The following is a 23,761-nucleotide window of genomic DNA, read 5'->3' on the forward strand; positions in this document are numbered from 1 at the left end:
ATGATCCAACTGTGACAAACATCGTTCTGCATACAGGGTCAAACAATGTGTTCGATTAAACAATGGATTTAATTTGAACAAGTCAGGGGTGAAACTGTTCATCGCAGTCTTATTCATTGAATCAATTCAATGTCAGCGGTTAACTCCTGGAAGGTTTCGGTCTTTTTAATACGTGGCTGTACAGCTGCAGGCCTCATCCAGAGTCCTGTTTCTGAATGTTTACAGGCCGCCAAATACCTTGCAGACTTTTTTGATGACCTCAGTGAACTGCTGTCTGTGGTTGTTACATTACTATAACCTTATATTATAATAACGAGATAGAGAGAGTGAGTTGCCTTTAGATGTTTACTTCCAGCTTCGTAGGGTAGGATACAACAATGACCTCACTTCCGTATTGCCACATACTAAAAGCAGCCCCCTGATTGGCTGAGGCGTAACCAAGCACGCCCGCCGATAAGGGGGGGACAAACGGGTCTGTTGTCCCGGGCCCAGGGTAGGGGGGGGCCCAGAACTGAAAAAAAAAAATTATTCTCATTAAATTATGGAATCATTTTTCAAAATGTTTAAAAATATGCCTATTTGTGGAAAAAATATGTAGTATTTGAGTTACATAAAAGCTTGTTATTTGTTTTCTTCCTAATTGTCCTTGTGGTCAAGAACCCCCAACACAAAAATGGTTTGGCCGCTGATCAAAATTTGACGTTATCATTTAATTCAACCATTAGAATGGTCAAAATGTCCGGTCAGCACAAGTCCGGTGCTCAGAAAAGAAGAGAAAAGAGAAGAAGAGAAGAAGAAAATAGAGGCCTCATAGATTCTCTACACAAACATTTTAAAAAGGTGGTGACGGTGAATTGGCTGGAATTAATAAAGTCAGCGTAGAGCAAGGTAAGAAACAGCAGCCAACGTTTACCAACCTTGTAACTTATCCTAACTGGCTAGCTTTAATGTTAACATCCATTAGCTTGTATAAAAACCTGAAGAGCAGAGGGAGAGGAGAGGAAGAGGGAGAAGGAGAGATCCGGCGCAGGGGGGCCCATCTTAGATTATTTTGTCCGGGGCCCCGGCAAGACTGTCAGCTGGCCTGTAACCAAGTATATCCTGTAACAGGTTATCAACCTTACACAACAGTGATCTGTGTTCATTTTGACCGTGAAATTATTGTTGGTGATTTTAAGATCAATGTAGACAACCCTCAGGACAAAGGAACTCAAGACCTGAGTAACACTCTGAACAACTTTGGGCTGACTCAGCGTGTAACAGAGGCTACGCACAATAGAGTTTAAAGGTTACTGTGTCTGATGTGGGCGTGTCTGATCGGTCCTGTGTTTTCTTTGAGAGGACAATTTCAGTGCACACAAATGTCTCAACAGCAGTGGTCTCAAAACGGTGTATAATTGAAAACCGCAGTGAGACATTTAACCAGGTCTTCTCTCTGACACCTGCCCTGTCCGGGGGTTCAGTCGCTGAGTCACTAGCTTTGGTGCTAAAATGTTAAATGTTATGGACACTATTGCTCCCATTTAGGTGAAAGTCACAGACCCCGACTGTGGGCCCAATTCGGTTCACCTCCGGCCATGTTAGACCAGGTGAGGGCGGTTATTTGTGTGAAAACTCATTGTCTCGTGAGCTGTATACATTGCCTTTGTAAGAGAGGAACTTAGGCACGCAATTGAACCAATACAACAGAAACTTGGCTCCCGTGATCAGGCCATTGCAGAGTTACAGCAAGCGTGCATGGACCACAGTGACCCGCTAACTTCACTGAATTCAACAGTTTCCACGCTAAAAGCCAAGATCAAGTTTCTGACCACTAAATGTGAGGACCTGGAGGTCAGAGCCAGGAGCAACAACGTACGGCTGGTAGGTGTGCCGGAGGGGGCTGAAGGTGTGGCCCAACTGAATTTATTACAAGCTGCTGATGGACTCCTTCAGCCTGGCTGATTCCCCCCTGCTTGTCTGTGCTCATCTCACTCTCCGACCCAAGCCTAGTGATGGTAAACCACCCCGACCCTTTCTGACTCATGTGCACTTCTTTCACACGAGGAATGATATAAGATAAACTACAGCTTGAAAACGGCTGACAGTTTGTTTGGTAATGTTATGCCCCAGTCTAGGGGTGCCAGAACACAACATGATAAGGCCCCATCTTCCCCAAGTCCCAAGTAGCCACAACCAAGATTTGGTTTCAATAAAAAAGGACGTGATTTATTTACACAAAAGTAAATGAACATATAACTAAACTGAGAATGAGCTACTAGGCTTCAGTGTGGACTAAGGCCAAAACAACAAAGAGAAGGGTCCTGTCTTGGGAGTAGGTAACTGACCTGTCAAACACAAGAAACAAATGACACAAGGCTTACCTCCCTAACTAAGATAAACAAGAGAAAACAAGGTTAACAAAACTGGCAGCCCACCCTTACTACTCACAAGTAACTAATATCAAAACAGATTCCAAAGTTCTAAGCAAAAGGTGTGGCCGGTTGGGAGAGGAGGAGAGGAGGAGGAGAGGAGGAGAGTCTGCAGCCCACTTGCTTGGCTCCTTATATATCCGGTGATGTCGGTTTCAGCCAATCACCGTCCAGGGCATGGAACCTTCCCACCAATGACCGCACGGCTGTGGCGCACACCTATTTGCATTGTAGCACGCCTCGCTGCTACGGGGTCACCAGACAGGACAGCGGACACCGGGTTTTGGGGAGAATACGTATTTTATTTATAGGCTGATCAGACATGCTCAGTCTGCTTTTGCAGCATATCACAACAGTGATGCCAATGTGAAAAACAGAATCTTCCCGTATTTATAAACTAAAGTACAACCCGTATTGAGCTGAAAAGGGACGCACTTTGTCCCGTATTACTGTGAGAGTCAAAAAATAGTCATAAAATGCCAATGGAAAATGGCCTTGAGCCGTTGAGTTCATAAATTATTTTTTGGCTTAGGCTATTTACACCCGGGTGCCAGTACTGATGCATAGGCTATTTTCACCCTGCTACTAATATCAATGTATGCTATTTGCACCCATGTATTATTAGAAAAAAAAAGTAAAATAAATCCATTAGCTCAACAGTGATTGACAGGTATTGACACCACTTTTGATAAATGTAATTTAATCTCTGCAAAATAACTTACAATGACATAAGAGCAAAAAATTGTTCATACAACAGTGTGAGAGCAGACGTTTGTCTGGCTCTATTGTTTGACGTGGTTCCAACTTTAGAGTGGTGCACATGCGCATGGGCAAGTGAAAAAGCACATTCTGTTGCAGACACGTTGGTGCACATGCGCATGGGCAACGCATTTGTTTTCATATGTGAACAGGGTGTGAATAGCTCAGCTGGTGGGGGCTTGCTATTTGTACCCTGGTGCAAATAGTCACTCCGTTGTTTTTTTCTGCACAAATATGTTTACAAGTTTTCCACATACTTTCTGCTTGCACTTTTGTTATTGCACTAAAAATGTGCACTATTACAGGATGGATGTTCTGCTTTCTTTCTATTGTTTTATATTCATTTATACAATTTTAAGTTAAGCAGGAGAGGTTTCTGTTTAAGAAAGATACTTATTTTATTCAGTTAATTTGGTTAACAAGCTCGAAACGGAGTAGGATTGAAGTAAACACTTATCCAGTCCTACCCCTGAATCTGACATACATTCTTACATATAACAAGAGTTTCAGTAAGCTTACTTATAAAACACCCATATACTTTATTAACTGTTCTATACAGTGATATAATACTCAAATATATGTATATATATAAATATAGTCAAAATCAAACAAATCAAGGCAAACAAAAGAAAAGAAAACAAATGCCCTTCATTTAGTTGTGCTACTATGTATGCATGTACTAATAGAAGTAATTATAATGCATAGTATTACATCATCATTACTTTACTATAATACTACAATATAATAGAGGACAATAGACAGCGGTGATATAACAATATACTTGAATAACTATATAAGAGTAGATATGCAATTTAAACACTGGTTCATATATTTACCTCCAATTATATACATAAAAAAAATTACTATAAATATATCGACATATCTATATATAACTATAAATCAATATGTATTAATAGAGGTATAGATATACAAATACTGTACGTATAATATAACTCAATATATCTATGTACATACCTACATCTAACATATCTATATCCATAATATACATCTATATATCGACATATCTACATATAACTATAAATCAATATTAATAGAGATATAGATATACAAATACTGTACGTATAATATAACTCAATATATCTATGTACATACCTACAGTACATCTAACATATCTATATCCATAATATACATCCATCTACATATATTTGAAAACAAATATATGTATAATGTTTTTTTGTTTTCTTTTATTTTTTGTATATTGTTGAGACTGATATATTAATTTATAAATGGGTATATTTATATCAGTGTGTATAGCTGTGAGGATGTATTATTAGTGACATTTATATATTGATCTTTTGTTTTTTTTCTTGTATAGAAATTAAATTAATTTGATCATAATGAAATTCTGGACCGGGTCCCAGTCCGTGTCTGCCCAGGATGAGGGAGTGTGCCTTGCTCGGCGGCCGCGGGCAGAGATGGCGCCTGGTGCCGGTGAGTAAGCACAAAAGCAGAGAGGAGGGAGGAGACAGGGATGCGGAGAGGAGGAGAGGAGGAGAGGGAGGAGAGGGAGGAGGAGACGCCGCATCACTCGCAGCATCACATGGCAGCATGATGATGATGATGATGGCAGCGCCCTGAGAGGATTCCTGCTTCATCCTCGGCTTTTCCATGACATTATTGTGAGGCAGCGTGATTCCTTGGACGGGAGGCGGCGGGGGTCTGGCGGTCTCCCCCCCCACCCCCTCCGGAGAGAGGGCAGCAGAGGGAGGGCGATGGCCGCCGGAGGAGCAGCGGGATGCGGGGAGGCGGCGGAGCGCTGCCGCGCCGAGGTGGAGCGGCTGAGCCGGGAGCTGGCCGAGGCCAACCGGGAGAAGGTCCGCGCCGCGGAGTGCGGGCTGGTGGTGCTGGAGGAGAACCAGAGCCTGAAGCAGCAGTACGCGGAGCTGGAGGCCGAGCAGGAGGCGCTCCGGCTGGAGCTGGAGCAGCTGCAGGAGGTGGGACCAACACAACATGTGGAAATCATGCCTGCATGGAGGTTTATGTCGGTTCAGGTTGCAGATCCATCCATGTGCAGACATGTAGAGCAGCTGTAGTCCAGACTTTAGTCCACACTTTAGTCCAGACTACTCTGCTGCAACAATAGACTGACATCACTGGGGATGGGACAAATACAACCTTGAACTTTCACCGAGCCATCAGTTATTGATCAGAAATGAGGACAAAACAGTCAAATAAATGGTAAATAAAGTGGATTTCCCCATTGAGGGATAAATAAATGAGAATCATATCTTATCTTATCTTATCTTATCTTATCTAAATAAACAATAACATTGACTTCAGGTGGTCGTTCTTAATACTAACCTCCATGATTCAGCAGCAGTGGATGCAGATGTTTCCTTCAGATGCAGTAGGTGTTTGCTTCACTAATAATAATAATAATAATAATAATAATAATCTTTTTATTTTATTTTATTTATATAGTGCTTTTAAAAGATCTCAAATATAGCATAGATGTTTCCTACAGTAGTGGTAGATGTTTCTTTCAGCAGTGGCAGATGTTTCCTTCAATAGTGGTAGATGTTTCCTTCAATAGTGGTAGATGTTTCCTTCAATAGTGGTAGATGTTTCCTTCAGCAGCAGTAGATGTTTCCTTCAATAGTGGTAGATGTTTCCTTCAGCAGCAGTAGATGTTTCCTTCAATAGTGGTAGATGTTTCCTTCAATAGTGGTAGATGTTTCCTTCAATAGTGATAGATGTTTCCTTCAATAGTGATAGATGTTTCCTTCAATAGTGGTAGATGTTTCCTTCAGCAGCAGTAGATGTTTCCTTCAATAGTGATAGATGTTTCCTTCAATAGTGGTAGATGTTTCCTTCAATAGTGATAGATGTTTCCTTCAATAGTGATAGATGTTTCCTTCAATAGTGGTAGATGTTTCCTTCAATAGTGGTAGATGTTTCCTTCAATAGTGGTAGATGTTTCCTTCAATAGCAGTAGATGTTTCCTTCAATATTGGTAGATGTTTCCTTCAATATTGGTAGATGTTTCCTTCAATATTGGTAGATGTTTCCTTCAGCAGCAGTAGATGTTTCCTTCAATAGAGGTAGATGTTTCCTTCAATAGAGGTAGATGTTTCCTTCAATAATGGTAGATGTTTCCTTCAATAGTGGTAGATGTTTCCTTCAATAGCAGTAGATGTTTCCTTCAGCAGCAGTAGATGTTTCCTTCAATAGCGGTAGATGTTTCCTTCAATAATGGTAGATGTTTCCTTCAGCAGCAGTAGATGTTTCCTTCAGCAGCAGTAGATGTTTCCTTCAATAGTGATAGATGTTTCCTTCAATAGTGGTAGATGTTTCCTTCAGCAGCAGTAGATGTTTCCTTCAATAGCAGTAGATGTTTCCTTCAATAGCAGTAGATGTTTCCTTCAATAGAGGTAGATGTTTCCTTCAATAGCAGTAGATGTTTCCTTCAATAGCAGTAGATGTTTCCTTCAATAGTGGTAGATGTTTCCTTCAATAGTGGTAGATGTTTCCTTCAATAGTGGTAGATGTTTCCTTCAATAGTGATAGATGTTTCCTTCAATAGTGATAGATGTTTCCTTCAATAGTGGTAGATGTTTCCTTCAATAGCAGTAGATGTTTCCTTCAATAGTGGTAGATGTTTCCTTCAATAGTGGTAGATGTTTCCTTCAATAGTGGTAGATGTTTCCTTCAATAGTGATAGATGTTTCCTTCAATAGCAGTAGATGTTTCCTTCAATAGAGGTAGATGTTTCCTTCAATAGCAGTAGATGTTTCCTTCAATAGTGGTAGATGTTTCCTTCAATAGTGGTAGATGTTTCCTTCAATAGTGATAGATGTTTCCTTCAATAGTGGTAGATGTTTCCTTCAATAGTGATAGATGTTTCCTTCAATAGTGATAGATGTTTCCTTCAATAGTGGTAGATGTTTCCTTCAATAGTGGTAGATGTTTCCTTCAATAGTGGTAGATGTTTCCTTCAATAGTGGTAGATGTTTCCTTCAATAGTGGAAGATGTTTCCTTCAGCAGCAGTAGATGTTTCCTTCAATTGTGGTAGATGTTTCCTTCATTAGTGGTAGATGTTTCCTTCAGCAGCAGTAGATGTTTCCTTCAATTGTGGTAGATGTTTCCTTCAATAGTGGTAGATGTTTCCTTCAATAGTGGAAGATGTTTCCTTCAGCAGCAGTAGATGTTTCCTTCAATTGTGGTAGATGTTTCCTTCATTAGTGGTAGATGTTTCCTTCATTAGTGGTAGATTTTTCCTTCAATAGTGGTAGATGTTTCCTTCAATAGTGGTAGATGTTTCCTTCAATAGTGGAAGATGTTTCCTTCAATAGTGGTAGATGTTTCCTTCAATTGTGGTAGATGTTTCCTTCAATAGCAGTAGATGTTTCCTTCAATAGTGGTAGATGTTTCCTTAAGCAGCAGTAGATGTTTCCTTCAATAGTGGTAGATGTTTCCTTCAATTGTGGTAGATGTTTCCTTCAATAGCAGTAGATGTTTCCTTCAATAGTGGTAGATGTTTCCTTCAATAGTGGTAGATGTTTCCTTCAATAGCAGTAGATGTTTCCTTCAATATTGGTAGATGTTTCCTTCAATAGTGGTAGATGTTTCCTTCAGCAGCAGTAGATGTTTCCTTCAATAGTGGTAGATGTTTCCTTCAGCAGCAGTAGATGTTTCCTTCAGCAGGATGTTTCCTTCCTTCTTTAGTGTCTCATGATTCTGGAGGTTTTCTCACCCGTTCTTCTTTCCAACGTTGCTTCATTGAGGTTGTTGGACATCCACTTCTACACAGCTTTCTAAATTTCACACCACAGCACCTCATCCAAGTTCAGGGCTGGACGTTAACAAAGTCGTCCCAGAACTTGGATTATTTTATTTTCCATCATTCTCATCTAGATCTGCCGCTGCGTTATATGTCACAGCGACTTTTCCATGATTCTACACCACCATACTTCCTGAAACACCAGAGTGATATGTTTTACTGTAACTTACGTACTGACACCTGAGAACCTGATCTTGGTTCAGTTTCTTACCTTCTCCCTGTCATGTCTGAAGGTCATATTCAGTTTGTTGAGGAGGGGTTATGACTCTCATTTCGGTTTTTCTTTTACATAAATGAAAGAAATTAACTTATCTGGATACATGAACATTTTTGGATACATGGAGATGTCTGGAGAGATGGAGATGTCCGGAGACATGGAGATGTCTGGAGACATGGAGATGTCTAGATACGTGGAGATGTCTGGAGAGATGGAGATGTCTAGATACGTGGATATGTCAGGAGACATGTAGATGTCTGGAGACATGGAGATGTCTAGATACGTGGATAGGTCAGGAGACATGGAGATGTCTGGAGACATGGAGATGTCTAGATACATGGAGATGTCTAGATACGTGGAGATGTCTAGATACGTGGAGATGTCAGGAGACATGGAGATGTCTGGAGACATGGAGATGTCCGGAGACATGGAGATGTCTGGAGACATGGAGATGTCCGGAGACATGGAGATGTCTGGAGACATGGAGATGTCTAGATACATGGAGATGTCTAGATACGTGGAGATGTCTAGATACGTGGAGATGTCAGGAGACATGGAGATGTCTGGAGACATGGAGATGTCCGGAGACATGGAGATGTCTGGAGACATGGAGATGTCTAGATACGTGGAGATGTCTGGAGAGATGGAGATGTCTAGATACGTGGATATGTCAGGAGACATGTAGATGTCTGGAGACATGGAGATGTCTAGATACGTGGATAGGTCAGGAGACATGGAGATGTCTGGAGACATGGAGATGTCTAGATACATGGAGATGTCTAGATACGTGGAGATGTCTGGAGAGATGGAGATGTCTAGATACGTGGATATGTCAGGAGACATGGAGATGTCTAGATACGTGGATAGGTCAGGAGACATGGAGATGTCTAGATACCTAGATACGTGGATATGTCAGGAGACATGGAGATGTCTAGATACATGGAGATGTCTGGAGACATGGGGATGTCTGGAGACATGGGGATGTCTGGAGAAATTAAGATGTCTGGAGACATGGAGATGTCTAGATACATGGAGATGTCTAGATACATGGAGATGTCAGGAGACATGGAGATGTCTGGAGACATGGGGATGTCTATATACATGGAGATGTCTGGAGACATGGGGATGTCTGGAGACATAAAGATGTCTGGAGACATGGAGATGTCTGGAGACATGGGAATGTCTAGATACATGGAGATGTCTAGATACATGGAGATGTCAGGAGACATGGAGATGTCTGGAGACATGGAGATGTCTGGATACATGGAGATGTCTAGATACATGGAGATGTCAGGAGACATGGAGATGTCTAGATACATGGAGATATCAGGAGACATGGAGATGTCTGGAGACTAGGGATGTTAATAATTAATCGATTTTCGATTAATTGCCGTTATGAAATTACCCGATTAAAATTAACGATTACAATTAATCTATTTATTTATTTATTTTTTTCGTTTAATTTCACCAGCTGGTATTACGCCCGGACCACATTTAATGCGACACAACGCACTGCGCCGCGCGAGAAAGAGACGGCGGATATGTTTGGTTTTAGTAACATGCTCAGGCAATGAGTCTGCAATGGCCCAGACGGGAGACACATGTAGCTCAGTGCTTAACTTTTATTTTCAATCCACTCTATATTCTTCTGGTTGTTCTCCGATATGTTCCCCTAAAGCCTGAAGGTTCCGCCTTAAATCGACGCAGAGCCGCCGCCGTAGCCTACGGCGTAGGCTCTGCGTTGTTGTAACGCGGAACCATAAATCAGCCTTCACCCGGTACATACATAGGTTTCTTTAAACATCTGTCCCCGCTACAGTTTTAACTAAAAGAAAATGTGCTCCAATACAGCAGGTCTCATAATTTTATTTTGAACACTGCCAAAACTCAAAACTTAAAACGTAACTAGAACTTAAAATTTGCTTGACACAAATGACACTATTATGGCTGCTGCTACTACTAATAGCCTTGAAGTGCACTTTATATTATATTCCTTGTGGTACAAAAATGTCTTTTTGTTACTTTTGTATCAAATAAATATTTGATTAAGGAATACATTAAAATGTCCTTTGTATTTTATATAAGCAAAAAAAATTATGTTTGTATCTCAGATGGGGGAAAAACGCCGCTTATCAACTAATCGATGATCGATCGATAAGGTTATCAACTCTAGATACATGGAGATGTCTGGATACATGGGGATGTCAGGAGACATGGAGATGTCTAGATACATGGAGATGTCTGGAGACATGGGGAAGTCTAGATACATGGAGATGTCAGGAGACATGGAGATGTCTAGATACGTGGAGATGTCTGGAGACATGGGGATGTCTAGATACATGGAGATGTCAGGAGACATGGAGATGTCTGGAGACATGGAGATGTCTGGATACATGGAGATGTCTAGATACATGGAGATGTCAGGAGACATGGAGATGTCTAGATACATGGAGATGTCTGGAGACATGGAGATGTCTGGAGACATGGGGATGTCTAGATACATGGAGATGTCAGGAGACATGGAGATGTCTAGATACATGGAGATGTCTGGAGACATGGAGATGTCTGGAGACATGGGGATGTCTAGATACATGGGGATGTCAGGAGACATGGAGATGTCTAGATACGTGGAGATGTCTGGAGACATGGAGATGTCTGGAGACAAGGGGATGTCTAGATACATGGAGATGTCTGGAGACATGGAGATGTCTGGAGACATGGGGATGTCTAGATACATGGAGATGTCAGGAGACAGGGAGATGTCTGGATACATGGAGATGTCTAGATACATGGAGATGTCAGGAGACATGGAGATGTCTAGATACATGGAGATGTCAGGAGACATGGAGATGTCAGGAGACATGGAGATGTCTAGATACATGGAGATGTCTAGATACATGGAGATGTCTAGATACATGGAGATGTCATGAGACATGGAGATGTCTGGAGACATGGGGATGTCAGGAGACATGGAGATGTCTAGATACATGGAGATGTCTGGAGAAATTAAGATGTCTGGAGACATGGAGATGTCTAGATACATGGAGATATCTGGAGAAATTAAGATGTCTGGAGACATGGAGATGTCTGGATACATGGAGATGTTTGGAGAAATTGAGATGTCTGGAGACACAGAGATGTCTGGAATAATTAAACTTTGACTTCATCAGAGAACAAACTTTTTCCCAGTGATGTTGTAGACCACCAAGGGCTTCTTTGTCCAGCTCCTCTGGATGATCAGCTCCGTCACTGATGGAAATGATCAGATACGCTGCTTGATTGAACATCTGCATCTGCATCGCAGCTGTCATGGATGTCGTTCCTGTTTGGATGTCGTTCCGGGTCGGTGAACATCTTGAGCTGTGTCGCAACTGTCGTGCATGTCGTTCCGGGTCTGTAAACATCTTGAGCTGTGTTGCAACTGTCGTGCATGTTGTTCCGGGTCTGTAAACATCTGGAGCTGTGTTGCAACTGTCGTGCATGTCGTTCCGGGTCTGTAAACATCTTGAGCTGTGTTGCAACTGTCGTGCATGTCGTTCCGGGTCTGTAAACATCTGGAGCTGTGTTGCAACTGTCGTGCATGTCGTTCCGGGTCTGTAAACATCTGGAGCTGTGTTGCAACTGTCGTGCATGTCGTTCCGTGTCTGTAAACATCTGGAGCTGTGTTGCAACTGTCGTGCATGTCGTTCTGTGTCTGTAAACATCTGGAGCTGTGTTGCAACTGTCGTGCATGTCGTTCCGGGTCTGTAAACATCTGGAGCTGTGTTGCAACTGTCGTGCATGTCGTTCCGGGTCTGTAAACATCTGGAGCTGTGTTGCAACTGTCGTGCATGTCGTTCCGGGTCTGTAAACATCTGGAGCTGTGTTGCAACTGTCGTGCATGTCGTTCCGGGTCTGTAAACATCTGGAGCTGTGTTGCAACTGTCGTGCATGTCGTTCTGTGTCTGTAAACATCTGGAGCTGTGTTGCAACTGTCGTGCATGTCGTTCCGGGTCTGTAAACATCTGGAGCTGTGTTGCAACTGTCGTGCATGTCGTTCTGTGTCTGTAAACATCTGGAGCTGTGTTGCAACTGTCGTGCATGTCGTTCCGGGTCTGTAAACATCTGGAGCTGTGTTGCAACTGTCGTGCATGTCGTTCCGGGTCTGTAAACATCTGGAGCTGTGTTGCAACTGTCGTGCATGTCGTTCCGGGTCTGTAAACATCTGGAGGTGCATCGCAGCTGTGGTTGCGGGTCGGCGTGGAAGGAAAGCCCTCTGGGAGCCTGCCAGGGCAGGAATGTCTGTGACATCAGTTAGATTCATAGTTTAGAATTAGTTTTTCCGCATCACTCTGGGAGAGAATGTTGATTATCTTTGTGATATTATGGAGATGGAAAAACGCTGTTTTACAAACCTGATTAATATGCTGTTTAAACCACAAATCCTGATCAAAATAATGCCAAGGTTTCGCATAGTTGTACTGGAGGCCATCACAAACCATGTAATCCCTTCCTGAGATGTTTAGGACCAAAAATAATTACCTTTGTTTTATCAGAATTTAGAAGAAAAAAAGAAGTTGTGGACATCCAGCCCTTGATGTCCCTAAGACAGGCCTGAAGCTTCGCTAGCGGTTATAGCAGCCCATAATCATTTAACTTTAATCACAGCCACAAGGAGGTCCAAACTTAACTTCAACTGACAAAATATGGAACAAGCCTCATTTGTCCAAAATGGTTTCTCTTCCTGGAGAAAAAGCTGGTCAAGGCACTTTTCCACTCTTTAACTCTACAAACTCATCTCTTGAGGTGGTGACTTTGTCTTTGAAAACACTATCCAGAGTCAAGATTACTCCTTTATAGCAGGGGTCTTCAACTGGAGCAGGGGTCTTCAACCGGGGGTCCGCAACCCCTAGGGGGGCCGTGGAGGTACTGCAGGGGGTCCTCCAACTTAAAAAGAAATAAAGGCAATTTTAACCAATATATATATATATATATATATATTATAACATATATATATATATATATATATATATATATATATATATATATATATATATATATATATATATATATATATTTAAATATATATATGATTGAGAAAACTCCATTAACAGGCAATAATAATCTACTTTTGACAATAACTATTTAGTCTACAACTCTACATAAATGATTCCCATGACGTGAGTCATGTGACTAATGAAAACTTTAGAGCGGAAAAACAAGCTAGCTAGTCAGGAACAGTCAGGAATTGGTTCATAAGGTGATATAAGCAGAATAAAACACATTCAAAAGTTATATCCCTGCTCTGTTTTTCTCTCATCCAAGGGGTACCTGGGCTAAAAAGGGAAGACCCCTGACAGAAACCCATGTTTTGTCTGTGTGATGTCCATCCCCAAGTTGTAAAAAAAAATCAGGGGGAATGGTGGATTTTATCATATGGGGATGGATAATTTGTGCTGATTACAAATAAAATATTATTACAAATAATAGCAGTGACCAAAACAGCTGCAGAAATACTGCAGGAATTACATAGCAGCAGTTAAATGCAGCCTTCTGTAAGCTTTAAATATCCACTGGGCTTACATCAAATACATCAAAACACAACAATAAAAAACACTTTTCTGAACTTATCAATATGACTCTGTCCTTCACAGGATAAGTAACATGGATCACTGCAAAAACTCTAAATCTTAACAAGAATATTTGTCTTATTTCTAGTCAAAATGTCTCATTTTAGTAAAAGAATCTCATTACACTTAAAACAAGAGTCATCACTGGAAAAAACAACAATGTTCACCTGTTTCAAGTAGATTTTCACTTGAAATAAGTAGAAAAATCTGCCAGTGGAACAAGATTTTATTGCTTGTAATGAGAAGATAAATCTTGTCCCACTGGCAAATTTTTCTACTTATTTCAAGTGAAAATTTACTTGAAACAGGTGAAAATTGTCAAATAAGTTATTTTTCTGGTGTTATTTTTCTGGTGATGACTCTAAATGTTGAAATAGCAGTAAAACCACATTCATTGATGAAATGACATAAGGGATGGAAAGGGGGGATGGCAGTTTTACAGGGGGGATGATTTGGACCGTTTTTATTTCAGGGGGGATGATTTGGACCGTTTTTATTTCGGGGGGGATGATTTTGACAATTTTTATTTCAGGGGGGATGCCATCCCCCCTCATCCCCCCTCATCCCCCCTAATCCCCCCTCAACTCCAGTACTGGTCCGTCCCAGATTCCTCAGAGATGTTGACAGCGTGTCTGGCTCCTTTACTCCCCAGCAAAAATGTTTCAATAGTTCCTGAGTGACTGTAGCTCTGTGTTGAAGTGTTGACGATGGTTTCCATGGTAACTTCCCATACAGATGTTTCGTTTGTTGGCTGTGCTCCGGAGCCACCAGGTTCTCCGTCATCCTGTCACTCCTCCCACCTAATCATGAATGAGACATGGGCACGCGCTCAGAAGCACTTAGGAGCAGACGGGATTCCTGAAAGATGCATGACTGCACCAGCACGCTGAATTATTCATGCATGAGGTCACCATCGTTCCTGAAAGAGACCCTGCGGGTTGATCATCCAGTTGATCATGACCGTCCACAGTTACATAGTAGTCAGCTGAGTGACTGCGTCTCAGTAAAACGTCCGTTATTGCAGGTGAGATGCGTTCACTGTGATGCAGACGGAGAGCGAGCAGCACAGGAACAGGAGGAAGGGAGAGAGCATGAGCGCATTGCCTCAAAGTTAAGCCTCGTTTACACGTAGCAAAAACGGAGGTGTTATCATGCGTTTTGGCCGTTCGTTTAAACCAGGGGTCGGCAACCCAAAATGTTGAAAGAGCCGTATTGGACCAAAAACACAAAAAACAAATATGTCTGGAGCCGCAAAAAATGAAAAGTCTTGTATAAGCCTTAGAATGAAAGCAAATGTCGAAAGGGTGAAATGTGGAGAAAAAAGTCAAAATGTTGAGAAAAAAGTCAAAATGTCGAGGAAAAAGTCAAAATGTCGAGATTAAAAAGGAAGAAAAAAAGAGAAAAAAAGGAAAAAAGAAGAAAAAAAGAAGAAAAAAAGAAAAAAAGGAAAAAAAAAGGTCAAACTTTTTTGAAAAAGCTCCAGGGAACCACTAGGGCGGCGCCAAAGAGCCGCATGCAGCTCTAGAGCCGCGGGTTGCCGACCCCTGGTTTAAACGAAAACGGAGCTCAAAGTCACCAAAAACGATCATTCCTGAAAACTCCGGCCAAAGTGGAGATTTGCAAAAACTCCGTCTTCACGTTTGCTTGTAAACAGAGAGAAATGAACATTTAGGCTTCAGAATGTCACATTATGAGACAGAAACGTCACCAGCGTCATGTGTGCGACCTGTGTTTAGAATTTGTTTAGCCACCGTCAATATTTTCTTGTATTTTACCTGTTTTATATTCTAACGTCACACTTAAAAGTAACTCCACTTCTCTGTCACTCCAAACGAAAGACTCTTGTTCATCTTGGAAGTAACTGGAAGTTACTCGTGTCATTTGTTGATGTTTTTTTCCAGGATTCTGATTGGCTAGCATGACTTTATCTTCTCGTTACACTGCCCCCTGTAGGTTTGGCTGCTCATAGCACCTTAACAGATATTTATGCGGGTTTGTGTAAATGATGGTATTTTTCAAAATGTAGAGGGGGAAATATCTGTTTTTGTAAATACCACTGTTTACTATGTGTAAACGTGGCCTTAGAGACTAGTACATGCAAGAAAGGTGAGAAAAGTGAGTGACAGAAAACATAGCAAAATGTGGACAAAGGGCTGACTTTACTTAATTAAAATTTCAGGCATGTGTGTACTGTTTACCCCTCAATTCAGTTAGAAGAGAAAAGACAAGCAAGGGAACAAATATTGCACATTTGTAATGGGTCTTTGTGTTTGTATTTATAAAACAAAAATAATGAAGGAATATAAATAATACATAATTAATATAATGTGTTTTTTACATTAGTATTTCGTTTTACAAATAGTTTGGTATTCATTTAATTGAATAAACTGAAAAATCTGAGGAGCCACTTGGGAGCCGAAAGAGCCGGCTCTTTTTAGGCAGTCGAATCAAAAGAACCCGTTCCTTAAAAAGAGCTGAAATCGGCATCAGTCCTTTTCAGACCACTAGGGTCCAGATCCAGACCTGCAGTTCCTCTACTGACCACTAGGGTCCAGATCCAGACCTGTAGTTCCTCTACTGACCACTAGGGTCCAGATCCAGACCTGCAGGTCCTCTACAGACCACTAGGGTCCAGATCCAGACCTGCAGGTCCTCTACAGACCACTAGGGTCCAGATCCACCTATGACTTGAAGGTTTAATACAGGAGGGAGTGGTACCCAGCACTTTCAAATGAGATTATCCCTCCATCCCGCTCTCACTCCACATATACCCTCTCCTTCCTTCCTTCCTTCCTTTGTCAGCACTCTCTTTCCAAATCTTTTAATGCAGCAGATTAAGGAAGTGAAAGAGGGAGCGTGCTAGACAACAGACTGAAGGAAGGATGACGGAGGTAGAGAGCAAGATATGGATAGATGTCGGGGCTGTCATTTCTTGTTCTCTCTCCTCCCATAAAGATTACTGTACATGACCTTCAGTGGAAGCAAAGCGACGTTTCTCATATTTCATGTTCTTACACCGATGTCAGACTGGAACACCGTGAGCAGACAGAACCAACCGGCAGCTAAAAAAGGAATAAATATTTTCAAAAATATATTGAAAATTAAAAATATGAGACTCTGTGTATCTCCCTGGAGTTGGAGGTGTGTAATTTAGCTGCGAGGCCGGCACGTCATTGTTTTTATTAACCTGTTATACCCAGGAGCCACTGATACAGGGGGTGCATGTCATTTAGGAACATAAATCTGAGATTAGACCTGGCATAAAGGGTTTTAAGAAAACATAATCTCTTGAGGCTGATGTGTTAAATGTATTAATGGGGATATTATAGGAGAGAGATGAGCAAACTCCATCTCCACCAACTAGAAACCTGCTGAAACCTGTCTGTGGTGCTGAGCAGGATTTAGGTTTCAAGAACCAGCCTCCACCTCGGTGTGGTAACTTCCCAAACGTCCTGCTAAATGTGAACTTCACTTTAATTAATTAACCACAGGAGTCGTTGGTTCATCCAAACTTCATAATAAACTAAAGGAATCATTGGTTCATAAAAACTTCATAATTAACAAAAGGAGTCGTTGGTTCGCCCAAACATCATAATTAACTGCGGGAGTCGTTGGTTATTCCAAACTTCATGAGAAACAAAGGAGTTGTTTGTTCATACAAACTTCATAATTAACCAAAGGAATCATTGGTTCATAAAAACTTCATAATTACCAAGAGGAGTTGTTGAACCAACAACTACTATAGTTAATTATGAAGTTTGGTTGAACCAACGACTTTTGTAGTTAATTATGAAGTTTGGGTGAACCAACGACTCCTTTGTCTTATTGTGAAGCTTGGATGAACCAACACTTGTAATTAATTATAGAGTTTGAATGAACCAACGACTTCTTTAGTTAATTATGAAGCTTGGATGAACCAACGATTCATTTGGTTAATTGTGAAATTTGGATGAACCAACAATTCCTATATTTAATTATGAAGTATGGATGAACTGACGGCTCCCTTTGGTTATATATCAAGTTTGGATGAACAAATGACTCCTTTGGTTAATTATCTAGTTTGGATGAACCAACAACTTCTTTAGTTAATTATGAAGTTTGGATGAGCCAAGGACTCCTTTGTTAATTATGAAGCTTGAATGAACCGACACTTGTAATTAATTATGAAGTTTGGGTGAACCAACAACTTCTTTAGTTAATTATGAAGTTTGGATGAGCCAAGGACTCCTTTGTTAATTATGAAGATTGAATGAACCGACACTTGTAATTAATTATGAAGTTTGGGTGAACCAACAACTTCTTTAGTTAATTATTAAGTTTGGATGAACCAATGACTCCTTTGGCTAATTATTAAGTTGAGATGATCCAACGACTCCTTTGGTTAATTATGAAATTTGTATGAACCAAAGACTCCTTTTGTTACTTATGAAGTTTGGAATAACCAACGACTATAAAGTTGGGATGAACCTACAAAGGAGTCGTTTGTTCACACAAACTTCATAATTAACCAAAGGAGTCGTTGGTTCATCCAAACATCATAAAAAACTAAAGGAATCATTGGTTCATAAAAACTTCATAATTACCCAAAGGAGTCGTTGCTTCGCCCCCAGACATCATAATTAACTACGGGAATCATTGGTTCTTCCAGACTTCATAATTAACCAAAGGAGTCGTTGGTTCATTTAAACTTCATAACGACAGGAGTCGTTGGTTCATATCAACTTGATAATTAACTCGAGCAGTCGTTTGTTCATTTACACCTAGATATTTAAACCCAGACGGGTAAATAATCTGTACAATGGTATTAACAGGAACATATACTTCTGTCCAAATTTAGCGTGATGCCTGCAAAGGAGAATATCCCCATATCTCCAGAATATCCAAAACAATGGGGACAGAAATTACAGGGTCAATTACATATAATAATAAATCATCTCCTTATAATTTCATTTTATAACCATATCGAATTATACCATTAAAGGAGGGAGAAGATCTTAGAGCAACTGACAAAAGTTCCATGGAAATAGTAAAGAAACAGCCTTAGCAGCAGCCTTGCCAGCTGCCTTGCCGGCGGCCCTGCTCCGTAGTAAAATATTCAGAATATGTCTGTGATTAAGTACATTAGCTTTAGGGGATGTGTACAAACGGGTGGTTCAGGAGAGGGTTATAGACGGTGAGACTTCAGAGGAGGAGGAAGGGAAGAGCTGGTGTGTTTTCTCACCACTGGCACCTTTAACGCTCTGCTGCTTCCCACTCACCCTGGTCCTTCAATGAGGAAACAGGAGTGCAAACTGCTTCGATGGTGAGGAGACTCATTGACACAGTTGCTCCAGCTATGTGGGCCTGTAACAGTTCAGTAACACCTATGGATTCCCCAAACACCAGGTGTGAGTGCTAACGAGTTGTGAGCGGCTCCTTTGCCTGCCCTCTATCTCTCTCAGGGAGATGAAGAATGTAGCATCGCTGGCAGCCAGGCTGTCCTCTTTCTCTGGTCGTCTAAAGACGTTTACGTCTTTCCGCACGGATCCTCCGTTCCGCTTTTGAGTGCGTCAGAACTTTCACAGGTAACACTGGTTGAGTGTGTTGAGTGGACGCTGGTGTGAATTGATGTTGCGACTTGCTGCCGATGTTCACCAGTAACTTAGGGTCAATGTAATTGCTCCTGTGTGAGTTGGAGTATCTCTCTATCCTCCCTATCCAAGATTTTCTTTTATCATCTTATTTCTGGGTGCCCGTGGGTGGTGGTATGGAGATTCAGTGATCACTCCAGCGTTTTGCATGATCGCACTGACAACAACTACCTGTCTGGATCCGGCACCCGGCTTGTGGATCCACCTGGTTGCTGTGTGGATTGAGATTGGACCAGCAAGGCCTTATCTGGTCCGTACTCCTTTGGACGGTCCTGTCATTTTGAAATTGCCCTGCTGCCGGTTTATTCCGGTATACAGCTGCTGAGCTTCTCTGGTTTCACCTGCCCATTCACTATCACCTGTCCAAGGCTCTGCCACCAGTACTTCTCCACACAGACATTGCTCGCCTCCCCCGCAGGAGAGTCTCACAGTGGGTTACGCAAGAATGTCCATTTTGACAACTCCAAAACAATAAAATCCTTTTGGTCTACGTCTCGCCAGCCTTGGAGAAACACCCACTGGACTGTTGATCATAATGCCTAGCCTAGCTGGGTCTGCTAGCCTGGCAGTCCAGCACTCCACTGTCAGCTTTGGTCTACGTGATATCCGCTCGCTCACGAGCAAGGTTCATCTCATCCAGGATCTCCTCACCGACTGTAAGCTCCTCTGTTTAACTGAAACATGGCAACAGCCCAGTAATTCTTCACAACTCCGTAAATCAACTCCACCAGGCTTTGTTTTCATCTACTGTCCCCGTGGCAATGGAGCCACAGTAATTGGAAAAGTGTAAAGTCCTGCCTGTGTTCGTACCTGTCTTCAGCTCATTTCAATGTAATGTGTTTAAGCTGCCTAGTCCCACTACTGTAGTTACAGTCTACTGCCCCCCAAAGCCCCACTGTGAATTCTTATCAGATTTTTCCACTTTATTCACCCATTTATCCACTCTCTCACCCATCTATCCACTCTCTCACCCAAAGCAATACTGTTGGGGGACTATAATATGGACAACACTGACTCACATCTCACCAGGGATTTTTCATCATTCCTGGACAGTTTTGGATTTCATCAATACAAATTTCCCAACACACACAAAAGGACATTTCCTCTCTCATTAAACACCGTTCTCCCCCTCCATGAAATCAACGTTCCATGTCTCATCTCATTCCTGAATATTAAGGACATTAACATTTACACCCTCTGCTTTTATGTTGGTAATATTCTGACTCTGGCCTCTCCACCCCCCCTCGTATCACACTACACTACTGGTTTGTGCAGCATTTGAAATTCTCTTGTCCTAGTGAAAACACAGTCTGTTTCCTAAACTGCTCCCTGGAACACCCCTGAACTCTGGTCCATGAAGGCTAAAGGTCGACAGCTCGACCGACTTAATAAACACACTGGAGACCAGTGTTTTTACTATCCACAAAGCAATGCACAAAACCAATATTTAACTCTACAAGGACTAAATCCAACTATTACTGTGGTCTGATCAGCTCCAATGAAGGCAACACCAAGAGTCTGGTGTTGCCTGACTCCCCACCCCCAATCTGCACTCAACTGACACCTGTCACCTGCACCTGTCACCTTCACCTGTCACCTGCACCTGCACCTGCACCTGCACCTGCACCTGCACCTACACCTGCACCTGCACCTGCACCCACTTCTATAGGATGTAGCTGCTGGTCATCACAATCAATGAATCTATAATCAGCAGGTGTACAGATTATAATCTACATCTCATGATGTTCATCATGGGGGTGAGGGGTGACATCTGCTGCTAGTCTAAAATGTGAAAAACACAGGGAAACGCACAATGAGCACACAAACCTTGGAGATCTGTAAGAGTAAAAACAAACAGACACAAGAACAGGCAGAGACATAAACAGCAACCATTTCAATCAATTTGAACCTCCATCTTCATGACCCCCTTCATCTTAGGGTGCTTTCAGACCTGCGGCCCGTTTGTTTTGTTCCGATTCAGGGGCTAAATAGATACAGTTGTTTCGTTTTTTGTTTGTGGCGTTTGTGTTCACAAGGCAAACGTCTGTAGCGGTTCAAAGCTGTTAACAAATGCCATGCGCGAACCAACTGTTCTCTCATTTTTCTTTTTTAAAGTCTGTTTATTAAATTTTTCAAAAATTTTTACAATTGAAAAAGTGGAAAATACAAGTCATATGTCAACAATAAAAGAGAAACGTTCAGGAGTGGTTACAGTAGTGGTATTCAAACAGATTAAAATAAAAGAAAGCAAAAGAAAGAAACACACCTAACATACATACACGTTAGACCACAATCAGACCAGGACAGAGACAAAGACAGAGACACGCTCACTAAGACAAAGACAAAGACAGAGACAAAGACGAAGACAAGGACAAAACCGAAGACAGAGACAAAAACATAGACAACTGGCTGGAGAGAGCATGTACCCGCCTAGGTCAGACGGACGGCACCAGGAGCGGACGCAGCCCACAATTGTACAAGTCAAATCATATAACAGCCGAGCCAGCGGAGAAGAGTAGAAAGATACACTATTTCAACCCTGCGATCATGGAAAGTAAAGGGGCCCATATTTTCTCAAACTGTGGCACCCTGTCGGAGAGAACAAATCTGATACTTTCTAGATGAATAACATTCCCTAGCTCCTTTATCCACATTTCAACAGTGGGAGGGCTCTCCGATTTCCAGAACTGGAGTATTAACTTCCTGGCCACTAGAGTAGCAAGCTTAACTGCCTGGCGTTCAAACTTGTTCCGTGCCCAGCCCCGTTCCACAACGCCAAACAGCGCCGTCAGCGGTTCAGGGGGAAAATCTCTCCGAAATGCTTTAGACATGAAATCAAAAATGCCACTCCAGAAGGCCTGTAATTTACGACAGTGAATAAATAGGTGAGCCAAAGTGCCTTCCTCAGTGATACACTTGCAGCACATAGGAGAGCCATTGTGGATTTTGTGCAATTTAACCGGAGAGAAGTGTAGCCTGTGGATTATTTTAAATTGGATTAAAGAATGCCTGATGTTAATGGAACTCCTATGAACATTGTCAATGCATTCTTCCCACATATCTTCCGGAATGTCTACACCTAAGTCTGCTTGCCACAGCTGCTGGAGGTGAGATAATGATGGGCTAGAGATATTCTGCAGGGTATCATAAACTCAACTGTTCTCTCATTGGTCAGAAATGAAAGCGGAAGGAGTTTCCTCTCATGTACCCCTGGGAAAAACAACAATGGTCATAACCCCTTTCACAGAGAGGGCGCAAAGCGCAGTCTGCCGCCGGCTTTCCCATTCATTCTGTATGTGCTACCCCACCTGCCACGGCGTTTGCGCCGCGCCTGCCTGCCCGAATTGAAAATCTTTTAATTTCACTGTGTCGCGCTGTGATGACATCTCGGCATGTCTAATAGGAGAGAAGGGAGAAGAGAGAGAAGGGAGAGCCGAGACCACCTCTCCTAGGCGATCTTGGTTCGCTTGTTTTGTCCCGCATCCGAGCGCTATTGCTGTGTTCACATGTACCAAACCAACTGATCTTTAGGGGGAAACGCTCCGTGTTTCGGAACAACTGCTCCAAACGGGACAGGTGTGAAAGCACCCTTAGACATAAAAAGATCCCAGACTGTGTTCGATGAGGTGATTTGACTGCATCAGAATACGATAGTGAAGGCACTGCAGTTCTTTTATCATTTATGCATCAACCGGCCCAAGGACGTATGGCTGCTGACCGGCTTCTCTGGCTTGATCTGCTTTAAGCTGGTGGCTTGCTGCCAATCCTTTGGTCAGATGCCACTGTTCTTCTATGTAGTCTTGTACCGTATCTCGTGCCAGCTTCTGTCCTTTCCTCCCAGCCAGTGTAGAGAGTCGGTGATGTTGCTGATCTTGTCACCCCAGTGTGGAGCTATTTTCAGTACCGGCTGCATTATTCTCTCTCTCTCTGTCTCTCTTTTGTCTTCATTGTTTTCCTTTTGGAGCTTCAAATTTCAGATCTATTTGTAACCTTCAGCGCTCTGCAGTTTCTTCCAGCAGTGTGGCGTGCCCAGTCCCATTCTTTGTGACATCTTTTTCCAGAGGGAGAGTTTTGGATTCAGTCTTTCGTTTCTTTGGCATTGTACTCCATACTTTTGGCCACCACTGCAGTCATGGCAGTGTTATTCTTCATCTGCATATTGAACTGTCGAACCATCGAGAAGCAATTGTTCACTGTTTCAAATATGGTGTTACAAGTTACTGCTGAAGATTTTTGGCTTTCTTTATTGGTGCTGGGATTTTAGTGGGGGTGTCAGACGGGCTCGTCACATCTTTGAACCCAGAGCTTCCATGTCTTCCTCCGTGCTTGCGTT

At 42.1% G+C, this 23,761-nt stretch overlaps 1 protein-coding gene across 1 annotated transcript in view; it reads left to right on the forward strand.

Annotated features, from left to right (window-relative positions):
- Positions 1–4,745: 4,745 nt before the first annotated feature.
- Positions 4,746–23,761, forward strand: part of LOC133424283 (protein bicaudal D homolog 1-like) — a 60,251-nt gene continuing 41,235 nt past the window's right edge. Inside the window, exon 1 of the mRNA XM_061714784.1 lies at positions 4,746–5,125. Within this exon, the coding sequence (XP_061570768.1) occupies positions 4,904–5,125 (222 nt within the window). The 5' untranslated portion in view covers positions 4,746–4,903. The remainder of the gene's footprint in view (positions 5,126–23,761) is intronic.

This window comes from Cololabis saira, chromosome 23 (genome assembly GCF_033807715.1).
Source record: "Cololabis saira isolate AMF1-May2022 chromosome 23, fColSai1.1, whole genome shotgun sequence".
NCBI lineage: Eukaryota > Metazoa > Chordata > Actinopteri > Beloniformes > Belonidae > Cololabis > Cololabis saira.